Source organism: Netta rufina (assembly GCF_964035555.1).
Source record: "Netta rufina genome assembly, chromosome: 3".
Taxonomy (NCBI): domain Eukaryota; kingdom Metazoa; phylum Chordata; class Aves; order Anseriformes; family Anatidae; genus Netta; species Netta rufina.
The window spans coordinates 81,585,401-81,604,410 of record NC_140125.1 but is presented as its reverse complement, the minus strand read 5'-3'; the positions used below and the strand labels follow the sequence as shown (position 1 = coordinate 81,604,410).

Below are 19,010 nucleotides of genomic sequence, written 5' to 3'. Positions count from 1 at the left end.
CCACAGAAAACAGGCATTTAATGAAATCTGCAAAGATATGTGGCTTTGATTTTATTTTTTCCCCTAGGCTTTGTTGTTATTTGTCTTTTGTGTTTTTATTATTTTTATTTATTTATTTATTTATTTTTTAGTTATAAGAGGGAGAGAAAAATGGAAGGTAGAGGCCAAAAACGCTAAATATTTGTTTTACAATTATTGGGATACTGAGGATTAGGGTTTTTAATAGTTTTTTACACTGTGATGCCCTGTATAGACATATGAATATTCCCATGGGAATACTGAGTTTCCATGCTGCTTTGTTAACTAAAACGTAGTAACACTAATTGGAAGTCACCTGTATGGCCCATTTTGTGTAAACATTACCCATTTTGACAGGTTCCTCTTTGTATTGGAACTCCTATTGTACTAAACATCTGCAGTCTACTTCATCTTCAGTGTAATTTATGAACACTTACAAATTAACCCTCTTAACATTTGTATAAAGGAAGGTAGCATTAATTAATACCTGCCTGTCAATGAGGGAATGTTTGGCTTTAGATTTTGAGTCCACAGAAGTGCGGAGGTTACAAATCTCAGATCACATCCTTCTTTGTGTGGTTGTACAATACATTTGTAGCACTGCCTGCCTATGTAGCACTTGAACATTTCAGGGTTTTGAGTGTCAAATTCATGCATAGTGCTAAAACTTTTAACATAGTAAGACCATGGTGCTAAAAACACTTACCTACAGATGGGGACAGAGTTCTGGAGATATATTTCCTATAGTTCATGGATATATACAGAACAATTACTCTTTGTTGAAGAAACATTGGAAAAATGGATGTCAATATTCTTTGCAAGACTGTAACTTAAAATAGTATTATCAGCAAGGTGTTTTTATGGGAAGCTACAACCAACTGAAAGCCATAACTCTTCCTTATTAAGAATCTGCGCTAACCAGTATTAAAATCAATGGAAAGACCTTTCTGGCTCCAGTAGGTACAGAATCGCTCAATAAAATGTAGAAAATACCCACAGGTTATTATTGTTCAGTCCATAAAAACAGTCAGCCAAAAACTTACTGTTTTTCGAAATGTAATGTGTGTACATGTGCTTCAGTACTTTTAAAAGCACTGGGGGATCCCAGTTCTTCAATAGGCTGTTCGCTGGAGTCAAACATTGGCAAACAACCCTCTGGGCTCAGGAGCTTTTACTAACAGGCTTTTGTTCACACCTGCTAAGCCATTTAAATTTCATATGAAGAACACGTCTAAGATCTCTCTGCCGAGCTGCAAAGAAATGTCAAAGAACCCAAAGTGTAGTTCCTGAAAACATAAAGGAAAGTTCACAAAACAATCACAGTGCATTAAAATGTTCCAGGATTTTAAAGCCAGGAGCCATTGCAATTCATTGGGGTGACTGCCTGCTTTGTGAAGGCGTTAGGATTTTTCACCCAGTCATTTTTGTACCTAGTCCAACAGCTTGGAGCAGAGCAAGATTATATCTGTAGAAGGTCAGATTTTATTTTTATCTATGTGCTTCAGCTGATAGTGAAATACTATACGTTTCTGTGGTTAATCATCCTTGCTTTTTAACACAGATATTTATTTCAAATTTCAGCAGGATCTTGCTATGCCTTTGCAGAATTAAAAAGTCCTCTACCCAAACTGACTCATCCTATGGAGACTATGTGCAGAGACTGCACGTGGAAGTGGGAATGTTAAAAGATGTACGCATATATATCTTTGGTCATTGAAATATGCCATACAATGAATGCTTTACATTTGAAAGTGAAATTAGAAGAAATTGTTGCAGATGTGGGAGGATGTTACATAAATGTTAGCCATTCAGAGCTGTGTTTCTTTGGAAGGAAGACTTCAGTGTTTCAGGTATGATCATTTTGGTTTTACTGGCCCATCTATCTATGCATACAGAATCAGTGGGAAAAAAATGTACACAAAGGTCACATTGTAATGCTCCATTGGCAATTAGATTTTCAGCCAATTTGTTCCTGTCTGTCTGGGACAAATCTGGGGACACTACTGTAGGGGCTAGATTTTTTTTGTATGATGAGGCAAGAAGCTACTGACACCACCAATGTACATCACAAGGGCCATCGAAAAGACCTGGCTGTCATTTGAGTCAGGTGCTTCTTAGGGGTGCCTGCAGGGAACCTGAATGGTCCTACCAGAACTGCTGTTGATAGGGGGGAGGAAGATGCCAGATCCTGAAGTCTCTGTGGCTTCTTTTCATGCTGGGTTTGCCTCTGGAGCAGTTTCAGTGTAATATTGTTCACCCCACCAAGCTATCGAGCCAGAAGACTCCTATAAATGAAGGAAAACAGTGCAGCTTGATCCTCACCTATAGGAGCAGATCGCTTGTTTCTCTGTGTTTATCAGAACAGTTCATAATAGGGTCTTTTAGTCCTGTATTTAGTTGAGGCCTAAATGTCCCAAGTGTACATTTGTTCCCTTCAGAGATTATTTCACAGCCCAATGCACTTGTGTCAGGGAGAATTCCCTACAGTTTAATCTGACTTTATTTTTAAAGACAGGTGGAGTTTCTACCTTTCACTGGAATAAATACATAAGCATACTGAACTTTCTGCAGTGCCTTGAGTTTGATTCAAAAGATAGCATAACCATTCAATATAGCTCTCATGCACATCTGCCCTCCAGGTCTTGGCTGTTCCCAGTTTCCCTAAAGCATCCTCCTCTTTGGAATTATAGCCCTGCCAGCTCAAATTGCAAATACATTGTGTTTATAAACTCAGTAAGTAGGGCATATCTTCCTGTGGACATAATGCTTGGTTTCATATTTACTGGACCATTTTAGAGTCCCTTCAACAAGCTCAACTAATGGCTGCATTTATCAGGAGTTTGGTCTGAGTTTAAACAAAAACAAACAACAACAACAACAACAACAACAAACCACCTTCATGGATTCGGAAATGATTTTATTCAGAAAATTCAAACATTGCATTGACTTCCTGGAAATGAGGAAGTAAAACAAATGAGTGTTCATCAGCATGCTGGAAGAATATCCCACTGGGGAATCGTGGGGATGGCGTGGCCAAACCAAATGTTGTCTACAGATTCACGGAGTATACTGGTAACATGGAGGTCCCCATAAGCTCTATTTGCAGAATGCAATAACTCAGAGATGGAGGTGTGGTAAGGAGAAGTTTATGACTCAGTTCTTTCTATAGGAAAAATGGGCCCAGATTTCGTCTCCACTCAGTACACTTTACCTGTATTTTTCTCCAGCTTGTCTTTATCTTTAGTATTGAGACTTGGATGAAGCAGAATAAAATTTTCCAAGTCAAGATATTGCTGAGTATTTATTCTTCTATATGCTAACCTGCCCAAAAAGATCCCTTTTTAAGAACAGCCTGTGATGATGATGTGGTAATCTTCCATTCTGGGATGAAGAATGTTTTGGAGATGGCAAAGGATTTTTCTCTGCACTTTGCATTGCACAGCAGGCTGGAAAAAGCTCCTGCAGAGCATTATGGAGAACAGATCCTTTACCACTCTAGGTGCTGTCAGAAATTAAGATTCCTCTGATAACGCATGAGTGGTAAGTAGTACTTCTGATCTGGATTGTAGTTTCGGAAGAATGTATATACATGGCACCTCCTGTTTTGTTACGTTGCTGAACAAAGAGCTGGTCTCTGTGCACACAAAGGAGCAGAGAAAAGCTATGGCAGGTGGGAGAACCCCAGAGGTGCCCTGCTCAGGGTATTCCCAGTCACACTACAGGAGAGCCATTAGTCCGCTGAGGGCCCAGAGAAGGAAAGCCATCAGTCCAGCTGCCCACAGAAGAAAACAGAGAGGCACTGAGCAGCTGGGAACCTAAATAACCCATCAGAAAAAAAGAGATCCTGCCCAGACCCCCTCAGGGCATCACAGGAGGAGATAAGGGATAAAGCTCTTGAGGGCACCTCGACTGAGGTGGCTAAGCCTCAGGGTTAGGCCTCATTTGTAAAGGGGTCTGGGCCAGCTGCTGGCATGGGGTTCTGGCCTTCAGGGCAGTGGCCTCCAGGGCTGCTCGCCTGCCCTGCTGCCAGCAGCTGGGAGATCAAGGGTCCAAGACCAGTGACCAGCCCAGCTCCTGCACTGCAAGTGTATGTCAGTATTTCCCACTGATGAGCTGTCAGCCAGATCAGACAGAGAGGGGACCGGGACAAGGCTGTTGGAGCTTGTACGAGCACTGTGGTTTCTGTCTTTACCTATGTGGCCAGTGCTGTATTGCTGTATTCATGTATAGATGTGCTCTGTGTGTGTGTGTGTGTGTGTGTGTGCACGTATACACGTGTGTGGACACATACAGCTGGTTGGTCCTGGGGACATGGATCTGCAGCAGCCTTGCTGCTGTTGGGCTTCTGGGTTTGGCAGACTACAACTGGTTTTGTGCTGGTTTGTCTTGCACAAAATCCATTCCTGTTTGTATGCTTGCTTTGCTAGAACCAACTGGTTTCAAAGCCAGTTATTAATTTTTATGTGTGTTTGCAATTCATGGTTGTTTATATATTTATTTATTTATTTATTTATTTATTTATTCTTTTTTGTGTGGTGGTGTTCTTAGCAAATTGAAGATCCAAATACAAGTGTATTCAGGAACAGTAAAAATGGCCCTAGGGGCTCTTTATCTATAGACCAAAACAATGTGGACAGGTAAAGCCCAGATTCTGGCACTGACACAATCCCTGAGAGTCTTGAGAGCAGGTACCTTAGGAAAATTGGCTTTGATTCATTAGAGTTAGACACAATTTTTAATCTTATAAAGACGTCCTACCTAAATAACTGAAACTACTCACATATTTCAGTGCTCTGGACCCTGCAAAAATCAGCTTTTCATCATCAACCTTTTGATTGCCACTGAATGTGTGCGATTTCCCCAGATCAGTGCTGTTTGATTAATTTCATGTGTATTGTTGGGAAGGAGGGGGAGGACTCCTGTGTGTTACAAGTGGATGAGTGGTTGGCTGTGCATATACTCTAGCTTTCTAGCTTGGTTTTTACTAACACCTGTACCTCCTAGACCCAAAGCTGTTACTCATTTTGCCTGCAGCACCTGCAGTGTTAACAACTGGTGACAGCGAGCTCTGCACCTGCAGCCTCCCTGCTTCTAAGCACTCTTTCACACGCTCTGCAGCAAAAATTCTTAAGACCAAGTTAACAAACTCTTCATATGCCACAGCCTTGCACCTCAAAAACCCGAGTACTCCCTTTAAACATGTTGTGTTTTGTTGTTGTTTTTTTTTTTTTAAATATGAGGAAGCTTATATTGTCTCCTGTGAATTATTACATATAGATGAAATACAGCTACAGAGATTTTTTTAAAATAAATTATTGGCTTTCCATTTTGTCATAACATCATGCTTCCTGCTTTCTCTGACACCTCAGAGCAGTGCGAGACTGGTGTGAGGGAGCATGAAATCAGGCATTTCAGCTTTCCTGGTGATCTGATTCTACCCCTTATTTGCTACATAGTCTTCATGTTCTGAGGAGTGCTGCTGCAGTAACAGCTCTCAATAAAGTTCCGAATTGGTCTGAGACCAATGCTGGGATGTTGCCTTTAGTGCAGTCAGATTTGCACATGGTACTGGGCAGTAGCCTCTAAAAATTCATTCCCAGTTGTAGCATATCAAATTCAAATCCCCACAAGTCACTGATGACATTAAAACATCTTGGCCATTTTGCATAGCAGCATTGTGCTTTAATGTCCATTTACATGTCAAAGTTATTTGTACTGCCTTTTTATATCTCAAATCCAGCTACAATACTTAATGGAGCAAAAAGCATCAGAACAAAATGGTTTCATTTCTTCTCTTCGAAGGTTCTTTGTGGTTTTGAAGAGAACAAACACCAAGTTATTTTGCCGTGCTCCAACAAAACAAACAAACCCACCCAAATATGGTGTCTTTTCATCACTTTATGCAGGGAAGATGCTGGATGTCCTCTTTCTGCTGGGGTCAGTATTTCCAGGCACTGAATCAGTAACCAATGAGATAGAGTTTTATGGCAGATGCCCCCGACAACTCCAAAGTTTGGTCCCCACAGCGGTGCCTGCACCTCTTGGTGGGGCCAGGTACCCATGCTCAGCATCCCCTCTTCTCACTACACTCGTCTGCAGCCGTGGGAGGAAGCGGCCAGCGAAGCAAGGAAGCAGAAGTACCTTCCTGTGCTGCTCCTCCCCACCTCAGAGCCCTGCAGCTCTCGGGGTGCAGCACAAGCCAGGCTGCAAGCCTTGAATGCTCCAGAGCTTCTCACCAACCGTTAGGTGCCAGACGCACATGCTGCCTTGTGGTGGACCATGGCATCTACCCTTGAGAAGTTCATTCATTCTTTGGACCCCAGAGCCCTTCCCAGGGTCCTCCAAATCCAGTCAGGCATCTATTTCCAAGGTGAGCAGCGCGTGCTTTTGGCAAGGTCTTGAAAGTCCTTCTTGGAAACCAGGTACTCCCTGTGAGGGGTGGGGGGTGGAGGTGGAGGGAGGATGTTGACAGACTTGTCTCCTGGCGGTTTCCCTCCAATTTTTTACCCCCTTTGAACAAAACAGTGTAAGGATGCTGTTGGGAAGTCTTTGGAATGGTGTGCATCTGGTCTTCTAACAGGTTTTGAGGAAGGTGAAGTCATTAGTGCTCATCATATCCTGGAAATAGTACTGGAATGAGTCACGAATTTGCCTTGCACTGGCTCAGAAATCAGTCCAGAAATGGTGAATCACCTTGCGGCAGTTAATCGATTAATGCTAGTCCTGGTATTGGCATGGAGCAATAATCTCTGTCTTCAAAGTAAAGAAACAGTCTGGAAAGTGACCATGAAGGATAATAAGGAAAAACTTTTTCCTGAAGTTCTGAGCTGCTTTTGAGGGTGCTTCAGTTGCGCGCTAATACGAAGGGATGGGTATAAGCCAGATAGGAGTACCACAGGGGCCATATTTTGCTCTGTTTTTCTGCACTAGCTTTTGTTTGCTTGTTTGTTTTAATGCTGTATTTATTATTGCTGGGCTGTGCTTGTACACAAAGTAGAGTGGAAGGATGGTAAAGAGGCTTGCTCTGGAGGGAGAAGTTCCGCACTTGGTCAGGGCATAAGACTGCATTTAATAACAGTGAAAACACCATGTCAAGCCTGTGTATCAGTCTAGGAAAAGTAGGTTACCTGCTTGTCACTGCAGATCAATGGTTTGCAGAGGGATTAAGTGAGGACCTGATGTAAATAAGTGTCTTAGCTGGACCATGCAGATTTTACAAATTCCTGGCAGCCAGGGGAGAAAGAGGGTAAGCTTAGGCTCACACTACATAAAATAGAGGGTGCTTTATGATATGATCTCAAGCTTCAGGATCCACAATATTTACATTTACGTCATTCTAAAAATCCCCGCGCTGCCCCACAGTAGGAGGAAAGAGGAGCTGTGGCCGTGGAAAATCCACACTGCCCTCCTGGAGCTGGGGCTGGTGGGGGCGATCCTTCCTTCTGCTCTTGGGCAGGCAGGAGGATGGGAAGGCCACATTTCTGCCACAACTGTGGTAGGCAGCCGTGTTGTCCTGACTGCCCAGACTAGCTGCTTGGAGACTGCCCAGGGCCTGTGAATAGTGCTGAAGTGCAAAAAGGTATTCTAGGAGATTAACTTGGCCAAAATTACCAGAAATTTTTGAAAATATGATTTTCTGAGCAGGCCTCTCTCGTGGCCTGCTCAAATTGTACTGTGTAAAATGGCCCAAGAACTTGATTCCAGCCTGAAATGAATGAAAATCTTGATGAGGAGGCTGCTACCTAGGTGATGATTTTAAATTAAAAAATCACTTTTTAAAGTTGGAGTAGCCACCGTAACTGCCTCTCTCCATACAGATAGAAAGCAGAGGTAACATAAATACAAGATGTAAATTTATATGCATATATATGTGTGTATACACACACAGAATACTGTGAGGTACATACATAGATACAAAACACTAAAATAAAACTACAGCAGCCCTGCTGTCAACAGGTTTCTGGGTCCCTCCAGTTTGCACCCTGCTGCTGGTGGGTGGCAAAGCTCTACACCCTCAGAGCAGGGTGTATTTCAGCACAGGCTTCCATTTGCTGTGTAGATCCTGGAGCACGAGGAGAAGGCAACGGTGGAGGCACAGCCCACACTGTAGCAGTGCTCTCTCATGTGAGGAAAAGGCTCTTAACTGGCAACTGTCTCTAAGACAAGGGCTGCCCAACCTAGGAGCAGGTGGCATGTGCCTCATGCTGCTCTGGTTCTCCTTAAGCTGCCAGCAGCACCTCCTCTTCCTGCCCTCTGTTCCCGGTGGTTTCCTCTCATCTTGGCTCTGTGCCTCCCCACCAGCAGGCTAGGTGCTCCACTGACACACGTACCGGTGCATGCAGTACGTGAGCAATCATGGTGTTGGTAATGTCACGCCTTGCCTATTGACAGCAATGTGGGTTTATTGCTGTGGTTGCAGGGACCAAATCACAGCATTCATGCCATGATTTTAGTAGCTGCCAACCTGCTACAGGCAGCTTGGTCAGCTGATTCCCACCTGGATTAGTTGATTTATGGAGCTGGGTTTTGTAAGAATCTTAAACCTTTCTCAGTACAACATTTAGATAGTAAGAGAAAAGATGTATTTTAAATCATCACACTGCTGAGATTGTTTGAAACTGGTCGGTAGCAAAGGACGAATAATTTCATGACATAAGAATTTAAAATAGTGAGAACTTGTACACTAGTGAGAATATTGTACTAGTGTACAATAGTGAGAAATGTACATGCTGAGTTCTCCACAGGAGAAACAAAAATAAAACAGCAACAACAAAAACAAACATACTGCACAGTCTCTTAATGCCAGTTTAAACAGTTACACAGAATGGCAAGTGGAATAAATAATGATTTACTAAATCCATTAAGAGCTGTCAGATCAAAGCTGCAGCAGGCAGCGAATGAAGGTTGTAACCATATATCTGGTAAAGAGACAGTGGAGTTTAATTCATGCTCTGGTTTTCTGTGGTGCACTGATGTGCTGTGGGGATGAAAATCTTCATTTATTCAATCTGGAAGCAACATTTTGCACAAAATGCACTTATGTCTAAATGATATTAAAAATATATGACTTGCAAATTTGCGTAACTGCTCTTGACAGAGTTTCAGTACCTCTGGAAGCATAAGGAAAACATAATGCTATACATCTTTGTAATGTAAGGGTCGGTGTATTTTTGTCCATGTGGTGAAATGTTTTTATTAGAAGCTGCAAAGTCAGGCTTTGGGGCAAGAGAGTGGGAATTTGATTGCCCTTGAACAAGGTAACAGCCCTTAAAAAAAAAAAAAAAAAAAAAAAAAAGTTCCGTCATTCTGCCTTCCTTCATACCATGTAGCACCAAATACAGTCTAGGTCTTTCCTTTTAGATGCAAGCCTACCTGCTACAGCACCAGGTGGAGAATATTGGGAATATGGGGTATGTACCCATTTTGCCATAAATTTCTCTACTTGCCCATACAAATTATGTCCCAGCCAATATTAATGGAGTTGTGATTTATTTAACTGTTGTGGTGGTTCCGCTCGAGTGGGCAGCCGAGCTCCACCACAACCACTCTCTCACTCCCCCTCCTCAAAGAGGAACGGGGAGAAAATATGATGAAAAGGGCTCAAAGGTTGAGATAAGGACAAGGAGATCACTCAGTAGTTATTGTAACGGGCAAAGCAGTTCGGCGAAGGGAGACAGTAAGATTTATTGCTTATTACTAACAAGCTAGAGAAGTGAAAAACAAAGGAAAGAAACCAAAAGCACCTTCCCCCCCCCCATTCACCTTCTTCCACCTCCTCCCCCTGAGCGGCGCAGGGGAACGGGGTAATGCGGGTTATGGTCAGTCTACAGCGCTTTTTCTCTGCCGCTCCTTCTCGGTCACTCTCATCTCCTGTGCTGTGGGGTCCCACCCACAGGATGCAGTCCTTGATGAACTGATCCAGCGTGAGCTTCCCACAGGCAGCAGCTCTTCCAGAGCTGCTCCAGATATGGGTCCGTACCACGGGGTCCATCCCTCAGGAGAAAACTGCTCCAACCTGGCTCCCCCATGGGCAGCAGCTCCTGCCAGGTCACCTGCTCCTGTGTGGTCTCCTCTCCACGGACTACAGGTCTGGCCCGGGATCTGCTCCAGCAGGGGTCTTCCACAGGCGGCAGCCTCCGTTGGTGCAGGGCCACCTGCTCCACCGTGGTCTCCTCCACAGGCTGCAGCGTGGAACCCTGCTCCACGGTGGTACTCCATGGGCTGCAGGGGGACATCCTGCTTCACCATGGTCCTCAGCACAGGCCGCAGGGGACTTCTGCTCCAGCACCTGGAGCACCTCTCCCCCTCCTTCTTCACTGACCTTGGCACCTGCAAGGCTGTTCCTCACTCCCCTCACTCTCCCAGCTGCTGTGTGGTGCAGTGTTTTTTTCCCTGTCTTAAATATGCTCTCACAGAGGCGCAAAACAGCATCGCTTATTGGCTTGATTCTGGTCAGCAGTGGGGCCCTTACAAAACAAGAGGCAGCTTTTAGATCCTTCTCACAGAAACCACCCCTATGGCCCCCTGCTACCAAAACCTTGCCACATAAACCCACTACAACCGTACCTTCCAAAACTTCAAAGGGACAAGCCTACATGTATATAGACCCCTAAGCTAAAGGCATTTGAAATTTTGTGGTTGGTGATGAATGCTACAACATAGACTCCTCTCTGCAGAACAGTTCCCTTTTCTGTTCTTGGCTTGAACCAGAGGGTTGGGTTTCCTGTAAGGTTTTACCTTAGCGGTATGAGAGCAGCAGCAGTTCCAATGTTTTTCATGCCATACTGGACTTTGGGGTGATCTGAAGCCCCAGCCAGCTTGCCTTTGGCTGGAAGGTCAAGGTTTGAGGGGCTGACTCAAGTTCCCATGTTCTTCGTGACCTTCCCTTCTACAAGTGTGTGGCTGTATGCTCAGAGTCCCAGTCTGCAGTCACTCTCTGCGACTGTTTGGCGCTATGCAGTGTCAGGAAGATGAGTTTTTAGTAACAGCCTTGACTTCTTCTGAAGTGCTTTTCATTCATCATACTCGATGGGCCATATAGAAGTAGGAAAATTATTGTCATCCCTGGTCTACAAACAGAAACACAGTTGAGAGAAGAGCACAGTACTGCCAGCCCCAGGGATACCTCTTAAGGCAGCTGTTTGGGACTCTGAAGTTCACCGTCCTTGTTATAACATCACCTCTGCAGAAACCGGACTGCTAAGGGAAATTGGAAGTCTGAGTATAAGCTGAAAGCAAATTTGTCACATACAAACATCTTAGTAATCAACACTGATTAGAAAGGAACTACGGTGCAGTCTGAAGTACATGACAATTTAATAGCTCATTAAAATATGTTATTAACAAATTAAACTGCCGAAACTCCATTAGAAACTGATGTGATTGATCGAATATCTTTCTTTGAACATTTTAGTAAATATTGATGCTTATTGAGCTAAGTATTGTATGGCCACTGATTTTTTACAGATAGCATGCAAGTATGAGCTTTCATCTTTATGTTGCAAAAATTATGTCTGTTTTAATACTGATATAATTATTTTATGGGTAATTGAATTTAATATTCTGCAGGCTTAATTTAACCAGTGGCAGAATAGTAAAAAGTGTCAAACTTTAATTGTGAAAGATGTGGAATTGCATTGCTCGAGGCACCTATTCTGTTGGTGTTTCTTGCCACTAGCCATATTCCCTACCCACAGCATTCCCAGTTTTTACTCAGTATAAATAGAAATCCTGTGTTGCATTTTTTATTCCCCTAAAGCACACTTCAGCTATGGGATTAGGACCCCAAGAATTGGGATTTGTTACAGTATGGGGAGACTTGGTAGTTCCTCAACATAGTTGAGCTGCTCCAAAGCAGCACTTGCTGTGTAAATTGCAATGCCAGAATGTCTCTTTATGATGGACCCATGAAAATCATTAGGAAAGTTTATGCTGTATGCCCTTTCTATGGGGAGAAGAGAGCTTGAAGGCAGCAGCCTCCAACTCCACAGGTCTGGGGTACAGTAAAGCATCAGGCTGCAAATGCAGTGCTCTGCTCTGCTCCCACTGCTGGGGGGCTGGAAAGTTCCAGGTCTCTGGGTGCAGGGAGTAAGCAGTGGGAAGAGATAGCTGTGGGGTCACATGCATACTCGTGGCTGATGCTCTTGCAGGTCTAAAAGATGCTCAAGATTGCCAGGTGTGCATCTCCCAGCCCCATGCAACTGTTTGGTGCTCTTTGAAAGTTGCAAGGGGTGATGCCAAACAAATCCCACAGGGACGTGTTCCTTCTTTGGTGAATGCGAACAGCTCCGTTCACAAATGCTTTTTGGTGAACCATGAAGAACATGAGCATGCTCAGGCTCATGGTTACTCTTGGCTGTCTGCATATCCATGCCTGTTCGCTGCCTCTGCAGTTTCAATTTCACCCTTTCTGCTTCTGTTACTAGGAAGCAGCATCTTTCCAGAGCGTGCTTCTGTGAGCCTTGCAGGAGAGCCATGGGTTCAGCCAGCCATTAGCAGAGCACTGCAACCAATTACAAAAAGTCCTGTTAATCCTGGAACTGCATCTAGGCAAACTGGATAAAAGAGGAATCCTCGTACATCATTTCTGCTGCCCCAAGTCTTATTTGTGCAAGAAATCATGCTCAACACTAATAGTTAGAAAACAATCATGTAGGAAGGAATGATTTTTAATCCTTTTAAGGCAACCTAGAGGAAACAAACCCTGCTGGCTTAGTGTAAGAAGCCAGTGAGTCAATGAAAACTAGGATATGTAGTATTTAATACCCATGAATAAATCAAGAAAGCTTCCTCTTCATGATTAATAAAGGCACTTTCTATTTAAAAAACAACAACCAACCAACCAAAATAAAAATAAAGCAACAACAAAGCCCACACTGTTTAAACAGAGGAAAAATTGTGGACAACTTTGAACGACTTTGATGAAGATAATCGGGGCTGTACTTCTTAGATGTGGAAGATAATACAAATGACCTGTGTTTTCACAGGATGGAGTCTTCTTCGAGTGAAAGGGTCAAGGGGAGAATTGCATGAGAATCTGTAGAACTTACTTTGTGGTTCAGTCCTTGTGCTTGCTGATTTGCTTCATTTTTGCAGAGATAGAAGCCAAATCTGTCTGTGAAAATGAAAGGGTTTCTTCCCTTGAACATAGTTATTTCCTTTCCTCTTGATTCAGCAGTTAGGAGTGAGATCCCTGGGTACAACAGTAACAACAGATTGTTTGAATTCTCTTTTGTGGTCAGTAGTCAGAAGATGTTAATAAATTTTCTCTATTAATATGTACCACTGAAACTATCCTGTACTTGTTCAGACTGCTTCAAAAACATATTTTATTCTGAGCAAGAGGGAAACTGCCTTTCAATGAATACAGTATTGCATTCGAACGAAACCTGACTTTTATGGGTCAGATATTGCTCATTTTATTCATGCTGCAGCCCTCAATGGGATGACTCATCCAGACACAGTGTGAAAAACCTGACCCTCAGTAGTTGGCGTTGAGAGGCAAAGACTTTTTGAGGATCACGGACATTTTCTTCATGTGAGATTCAGCTCTGGGCCTCTCTGTGGATGGCACCACAGATGGGTAGGATATCCAAAATACCTGGCTTATTTTGATGTGAGGATCTTCCCTGACATGCTGCAGGTGCCCGGAATGTGCTGATTTCCTGCAAGGGAGTAGGCTCCCCAGATGTTCTTGTTGAGGGTGGCCTCCAGGGATGAAAAGAGAAGGTGTGCAGCAGGAGGAGCCATGCTTCCCTGAGCACCAGCCTGCTGTCCTGTAAAAATACTGCAGTGACCTTCACAAACCTGGGCTCTGGGGAGGTAAGGGGACAACTACAGCAAATGGGAGGGGTAGGGAGGTCCTGGTATAAACTTCTTGTGGTACACAAGTCCATGACCATGCTTGTTGATGAGTTTCAGGTCTTTAGTGGGGGGTATTTTTTTCTACAATAACTTTTCTTCCAGCCATGATTTATGTGTGAGGGGATGTGGCCTTTGCCCAGGTTCACAGTTTCTGGTTAGCTCCCTTGGGCAGACAGTAATGGGTCAAGGGGCAACATGCAGTGGACTCAGTGGGGGAAGGTGCTTAAACTTGTTGCCATTTTGGGTCTACATCTGTGATGCTCCACACTCTGGCCTGATCTTGTAACTCAATTTAAGCAGCCTTCTTAAACCCAGTCCAAGAAAGTACATGTGCTGCAAAATATCTACTTCAATAAGCATAACTTAAATCAAATTAATGCTGCAAAGCAAATGAATAAGACTAAATAAATCACAAACTGTTAAAACAGCAGTAATTTCAGAAGAAGCTTTTGACATTCTTTTTGTTACTACATTAATTCCAACTGGTGGGGGTAAAACCAACAAAAGGTCAAAGATGTTGCATTTGGAGCTGTGGTTTCACTTGCTCTTTCCATTATAGTGGGTACTGCATGCACAAAAGCTGTGCTTCCACACAGCCCTCCGGGTAGATGAGAATCAGAAAAAAAAAGGAAAAAAGAAAGCCATAAACCCATCAGGAAAGAAATAAATCAGAAACTGCAGAAGTAATTTTTTTTTTTTAAATTCCATTATGATTGAAATGGCTTAAAGCACTTGACATTTAAAGTTTGACTTTATATGGCTAAAGATAAATCTTACAGCTTTTGTTTTTTGATGGTTTTGTGCTGGCAAAAATCAGACCCTCTGCAGCCTAAGTAGATAAGATCAAGATAGGATGCCCTGTTTTCAAAGAGCCTTTTGAAGGGAGTTTACCTTCATGGCAATTTAGCCATGGAGCTCCTTGGAGGATTTTTGTCCCAGACTGATCAAATGTACAGATTTTTGTTGCTTAGGACACTTTAGAAAGAGAAGACCTGTTAGAAAACCCAGTAAGTCACTCAGTCACTTGATAGGGTGACTTGATAGGTGACTGGGTACACAAACTCATGCCACCTTCATGACGACCACAAACCCTGGGCCTCTGGAGCATCGTGTGGGATGGAACACGGGGGAGCTGTGATCACCCACTCTCAGTGGGCACACCTTCCAGGGGTAGGAAGGAAGGGGCGGATGAAAGCTTCATGTGGTTTGCAGCTACTCTCACAGCTTGGGTTTGGAGAGAGAAGCTGGGGCATGCTTTGTTCTTTGCCTGCCATTGTGTATATGATTTTCAGCCTTTGTATTTTCCCCAGAAGCTGTTAGTTTGTGGGGTTCAATGGGGAAAGTCCAGCATGCTGATTATCCTCTAAAGTGGTTGGGAAATACTTGACTGAAAAAGACACGTAACTTTCTCTTGTCAGAAACTGGTTGTTTTTCCCTTCTGCTTAAGCAGAGTGTAATACCATTAATGCTATTAAGCAAAACTCTCCTCCCTACAACTTTAAAATACATCTCACTTCTTGCTAAAGAGCATAAACTCTAGACAATTGACTAACCCCCACATAATGCCCATAAAGAATGATATCTTTTTTACTGACTCTAATTATAGATGCATTATGCCCTTCATATTACTTTGAGAGCCTGCAGCAGCCTTAATAAAACTGATTTTAACCAAGCTATGTCACAGCAGAGAACAGGCTATTGCAATTCCAGTGGAATGGCTACACCAGAGTGTTGTGCCTTTCTGTGAAAGCAGAATCATTTCAGCAGCCACTGAAACACAGGCACCTCTGATCTGGGAAGACAGCACCCATATGGGCAACCGATGACAACATAATAGTGGAGAAAGGAACATTCGGAGAAGGACACTGGGACAAAGTTCTCCTCTTTCAAGACTTGTCAGGAGATCTGTCATCTCCTTGCAAAGCAGCCAGGCTCCTGGTTCTTTGGATCTTCTTTCAAAGACATCTCAGCCTGCCAGCTACAATGAATTCAGTGGGTGCTACTGAGAGATGAAAAGGGCGAATTCTTTCCTTCAAGGATGCAAACTCATGGGGCTAGGGAGTCAATGCCTACTGTTCTGCCTGCAAAGTTACTTGGTTGCATTAATAGAAAAGTGTGGCCTTTGTTGAAAAACAGAATAGCGGGTATTTGGAAGTGCTTAGCAGCACCCTGTAGCAGACAGGCTGTCGGACTGGGAGTCGGCCAGCCTGGGCTTGAGCTCCAGCCCTGCTGAATGGCCCTCTGTGCCCCTGCGGTCAGGTCTTTTGTCTGGTATGCATCGCTCTCCCCAGCCCTCCTCACTGAAGCACCCAGACTTGTGTGACTAAAGCGAGTTATGTAGAAGTGATGTATTATTGCTGTTTAGTCATGGATCTGATTTTGAGCAACACTCCCTATAAGGATCACTGAAGCATTCACTCCTAGAGCAGTCACCGAATGGGGCTCTAAGCTACTGGAAAGCAAAAGAGAAATATTACTGAGATGGTTGCTGTGCTGTCGTTCTAACTTGTATTACAAGGTTTTTCTCTCAGTAGTACTGTCACATGCCCTGACATGAAGAATGACAAGATCCATCTCATGCATTAGCTATATTTATATTTTATCTTGTTGTTTTTAATATGAAAAGACTTTTCTTGTACATTTAATAAGAAATAACTCAAATAAAGGGCTCATGATAGGGACGATGCTGGTGTGGCTGCTTAACATTTTAGGGAAGATGGAGGAGAAAGATGCTGAATCAATTGTTATGGTTGCTTTGATGTGATCACAGCAGTTGCTAATACAGATTGTCAAACTAGAGATGAGTTTATGAAAGGATATAAATGTGTTTTTTATTGAACAAAGTAGCAATCCAGAAAAGGTGGTTTCAAAGGCAACAAGCTCTTTAATTACAGCCTTCAGGGGCATTGTTTGATCACTGTAAATAAACCGCTTTATTCTGGGTTCTGTTAAAATGCTTTTTTTTTTTTTTTTTGCACTCTACTGCATACATTTTTCTCAAATCAAAAAGATTCAATCCTTAAGTTTACTGGATTTACTTTTCAATGTCTTATACTTGCTTTGTGACTTGAATGGGAAAAACACAGTGACTTTTATGTGCAACAGCAAATAAATGCACAAAAAGGTCCATTTTAGTTTTAATTTTTTTTTTTTCATATATTTTCTGGGGGGGGGTCAACATCACACAGACTGAATAAATTCTTTCTGGGTCATGTTGTCACACAGCAGGTATTTTCACAGTGTTTTAAGACTAATTATTGCGGCTTTTAAAGGAAAAAGTATTTTTATTTTCCCTTTTGAAAACCATGCAGTTTCCCTCCCTTCCTTTTATCAGCACAAATATTTGCTGTAAATGCCTATATGACAAATCACATAGGTAACATTTTTCTTGTCTGAATGTAATCTTCATTGTACTATTCCAGGCAAACCGCCAAGCAAGGGCTAAAATCAGGACTAAGGCAATCTAGTTGCAGAGAAATATGTAATTACAATCAATACTGTGTGTACAACTGCACCCCCTCGAAGTGGATCTGATCTTGTATGGATGGCAGAGTTTCATTTTTTTATGTTTTTTTTTTTTTTATATTATTATTATTATTATTATTATTATTTTAAATGTTATGTATTATTTTTTAATTCTGGTATTATTAAAAAGGAGGCTTTTACAATGACAGTCTAGGTCATTAGACATCCTTTTCCCAACCTCTCACCTGAAGAGTCTTTCAACCTCTTGGTATATTTCAAATGAATTTGCTAAAGGAAGAGGTAATTGAAGTCCTACAAGCTGCCCATGAAAATGGTCATATACATAGATACCCATCTATATACTTATATACTGTCATATCTATCTGTCCGTCTATTCTTGTATCACTACTGACAAGCTGTTGAAGGTGGGTCTCTGACTTCCTTAATTGGTGGAAAATGCTATAACACACTTCCACTGGTGGTTGTACAAGCATTATATCCAGCCTCTCTTCTGGGATGAAAGGTACCTGTCCTGCACCTACAAGTCGTGGGATACTTGGGCACTCTCTCCATCTGCTCCGCTAAAAGTGTTTCTCTGTTCTGGAAGATTTAAAGCACACTTCATATCTGCTTAATTCCCTTTCCCTTCTTAATGATGCCAAAAATATGTCTTTCCTTTGTTCCTCTTTTATTTAAAACAATAATGGGTTCACTTTTCTTGTTATTATTACTAGGCATTAGATTTACCAGCGAATTATGTACCCATGTAACAGTTTATTTCTCTGATAATGGGACAACCAGCTCCTCCCCTTCCCTTCCCTTCCCTTCCCTTCCCTTCCCTTCCCTTCCCTTCCCTTCCCTTCCCTTCCCTTCCCTTCCCTTCCCTTCCCTTCCCTTCCCTTCCCTTCCCTTCCCTTCCCTTCCCTTCCCTTCCCTTCCCTTCCCTTCCCTTCCCTTCCCTTCCCTTCCCTTCCCTTCCCTTCCCTTCCCTTCCCTTCCCTTCCCTTCCCTTCCCTTCCCTTCCCTTCCCTTCCCTTCCCTTCCCTTCCCTTTTCCCTTCCCTTCCCTTCCCTTCCCTTTTCCCTTCCCTTCCCTTTTCCCTTCCCTTCCCTTCCCTTCCCTTCCCTTCCCTTCCCTTCCCTTCCCTTCCCTTCCCTTCCCTTCCCTTCCCTTCCCTTCCCTTCCCTTCCCTTCCCTTCCCTTCCCTTCCCTTCCCTTCCCTTCCCTTCCCTTCCCTTCCCTTCCCTTCCCTTCCCTTCCCTTTTCCCTTCCCTTCCCTTTTCCCTTCCCTTCCCTTTTCCCTTCCCTTCCCTTTTCCCTTCCCTTCCCTTTTCCCTTCCCTTCCCTTTTCCCTTCCCTTCCCTTTTCCCTTCCCTTCCCTTTTCCCTTCCCTTCCCTTTTCCCTTCCCTTCCCTTTTCCCTTCCCTTCCCTTTTCCTTCCCTTCCCTTCCCTTCCCTTCCCTTCCCTTCCCTTCCCTTCCCTTCCCTTCCCTTCCCTTCCCTTCCCTTCCCTTCCCTTCCCTTCCCTTCCCTTCCCTTCCCTTCCCTTCCCTTCCCTTCCCTTCCCTTCCCTTCCCTTCCCTTCCCTTCCCTTCCCTTCCCTTCCCTTCCCTTCCCTTCCCTTCCCTTCCCTTTTCCCTTCCCTTCCCTTTTCCCTTCCCTTC

General features: G+C 43.3%; 1 protein-coding gene across 1 annotated transcript in view; it reads left to right on the top strand.

Moving 5' to 3' along the window:
* Positions 1-6,297: 6,297 nt before the first annotated feature.
* Positions 6,298-19,010, top strand: part of THEMIS (thymocyte selection associated) — a gene marked incomplete at both ends in the record, with an annotated part of 84,994 nt that continues 72,281 nt past the window's right edge. The window contains one exon of the mRNA XM_084283926.1: positions 6,298-6,388. Within this exon, the coding sequence (XP_084140052.1) occupies positions 6,298-6,388 (91 nt within the window). The remainder of the gene's footprint in view (positions 6,389-19,010) is intronic.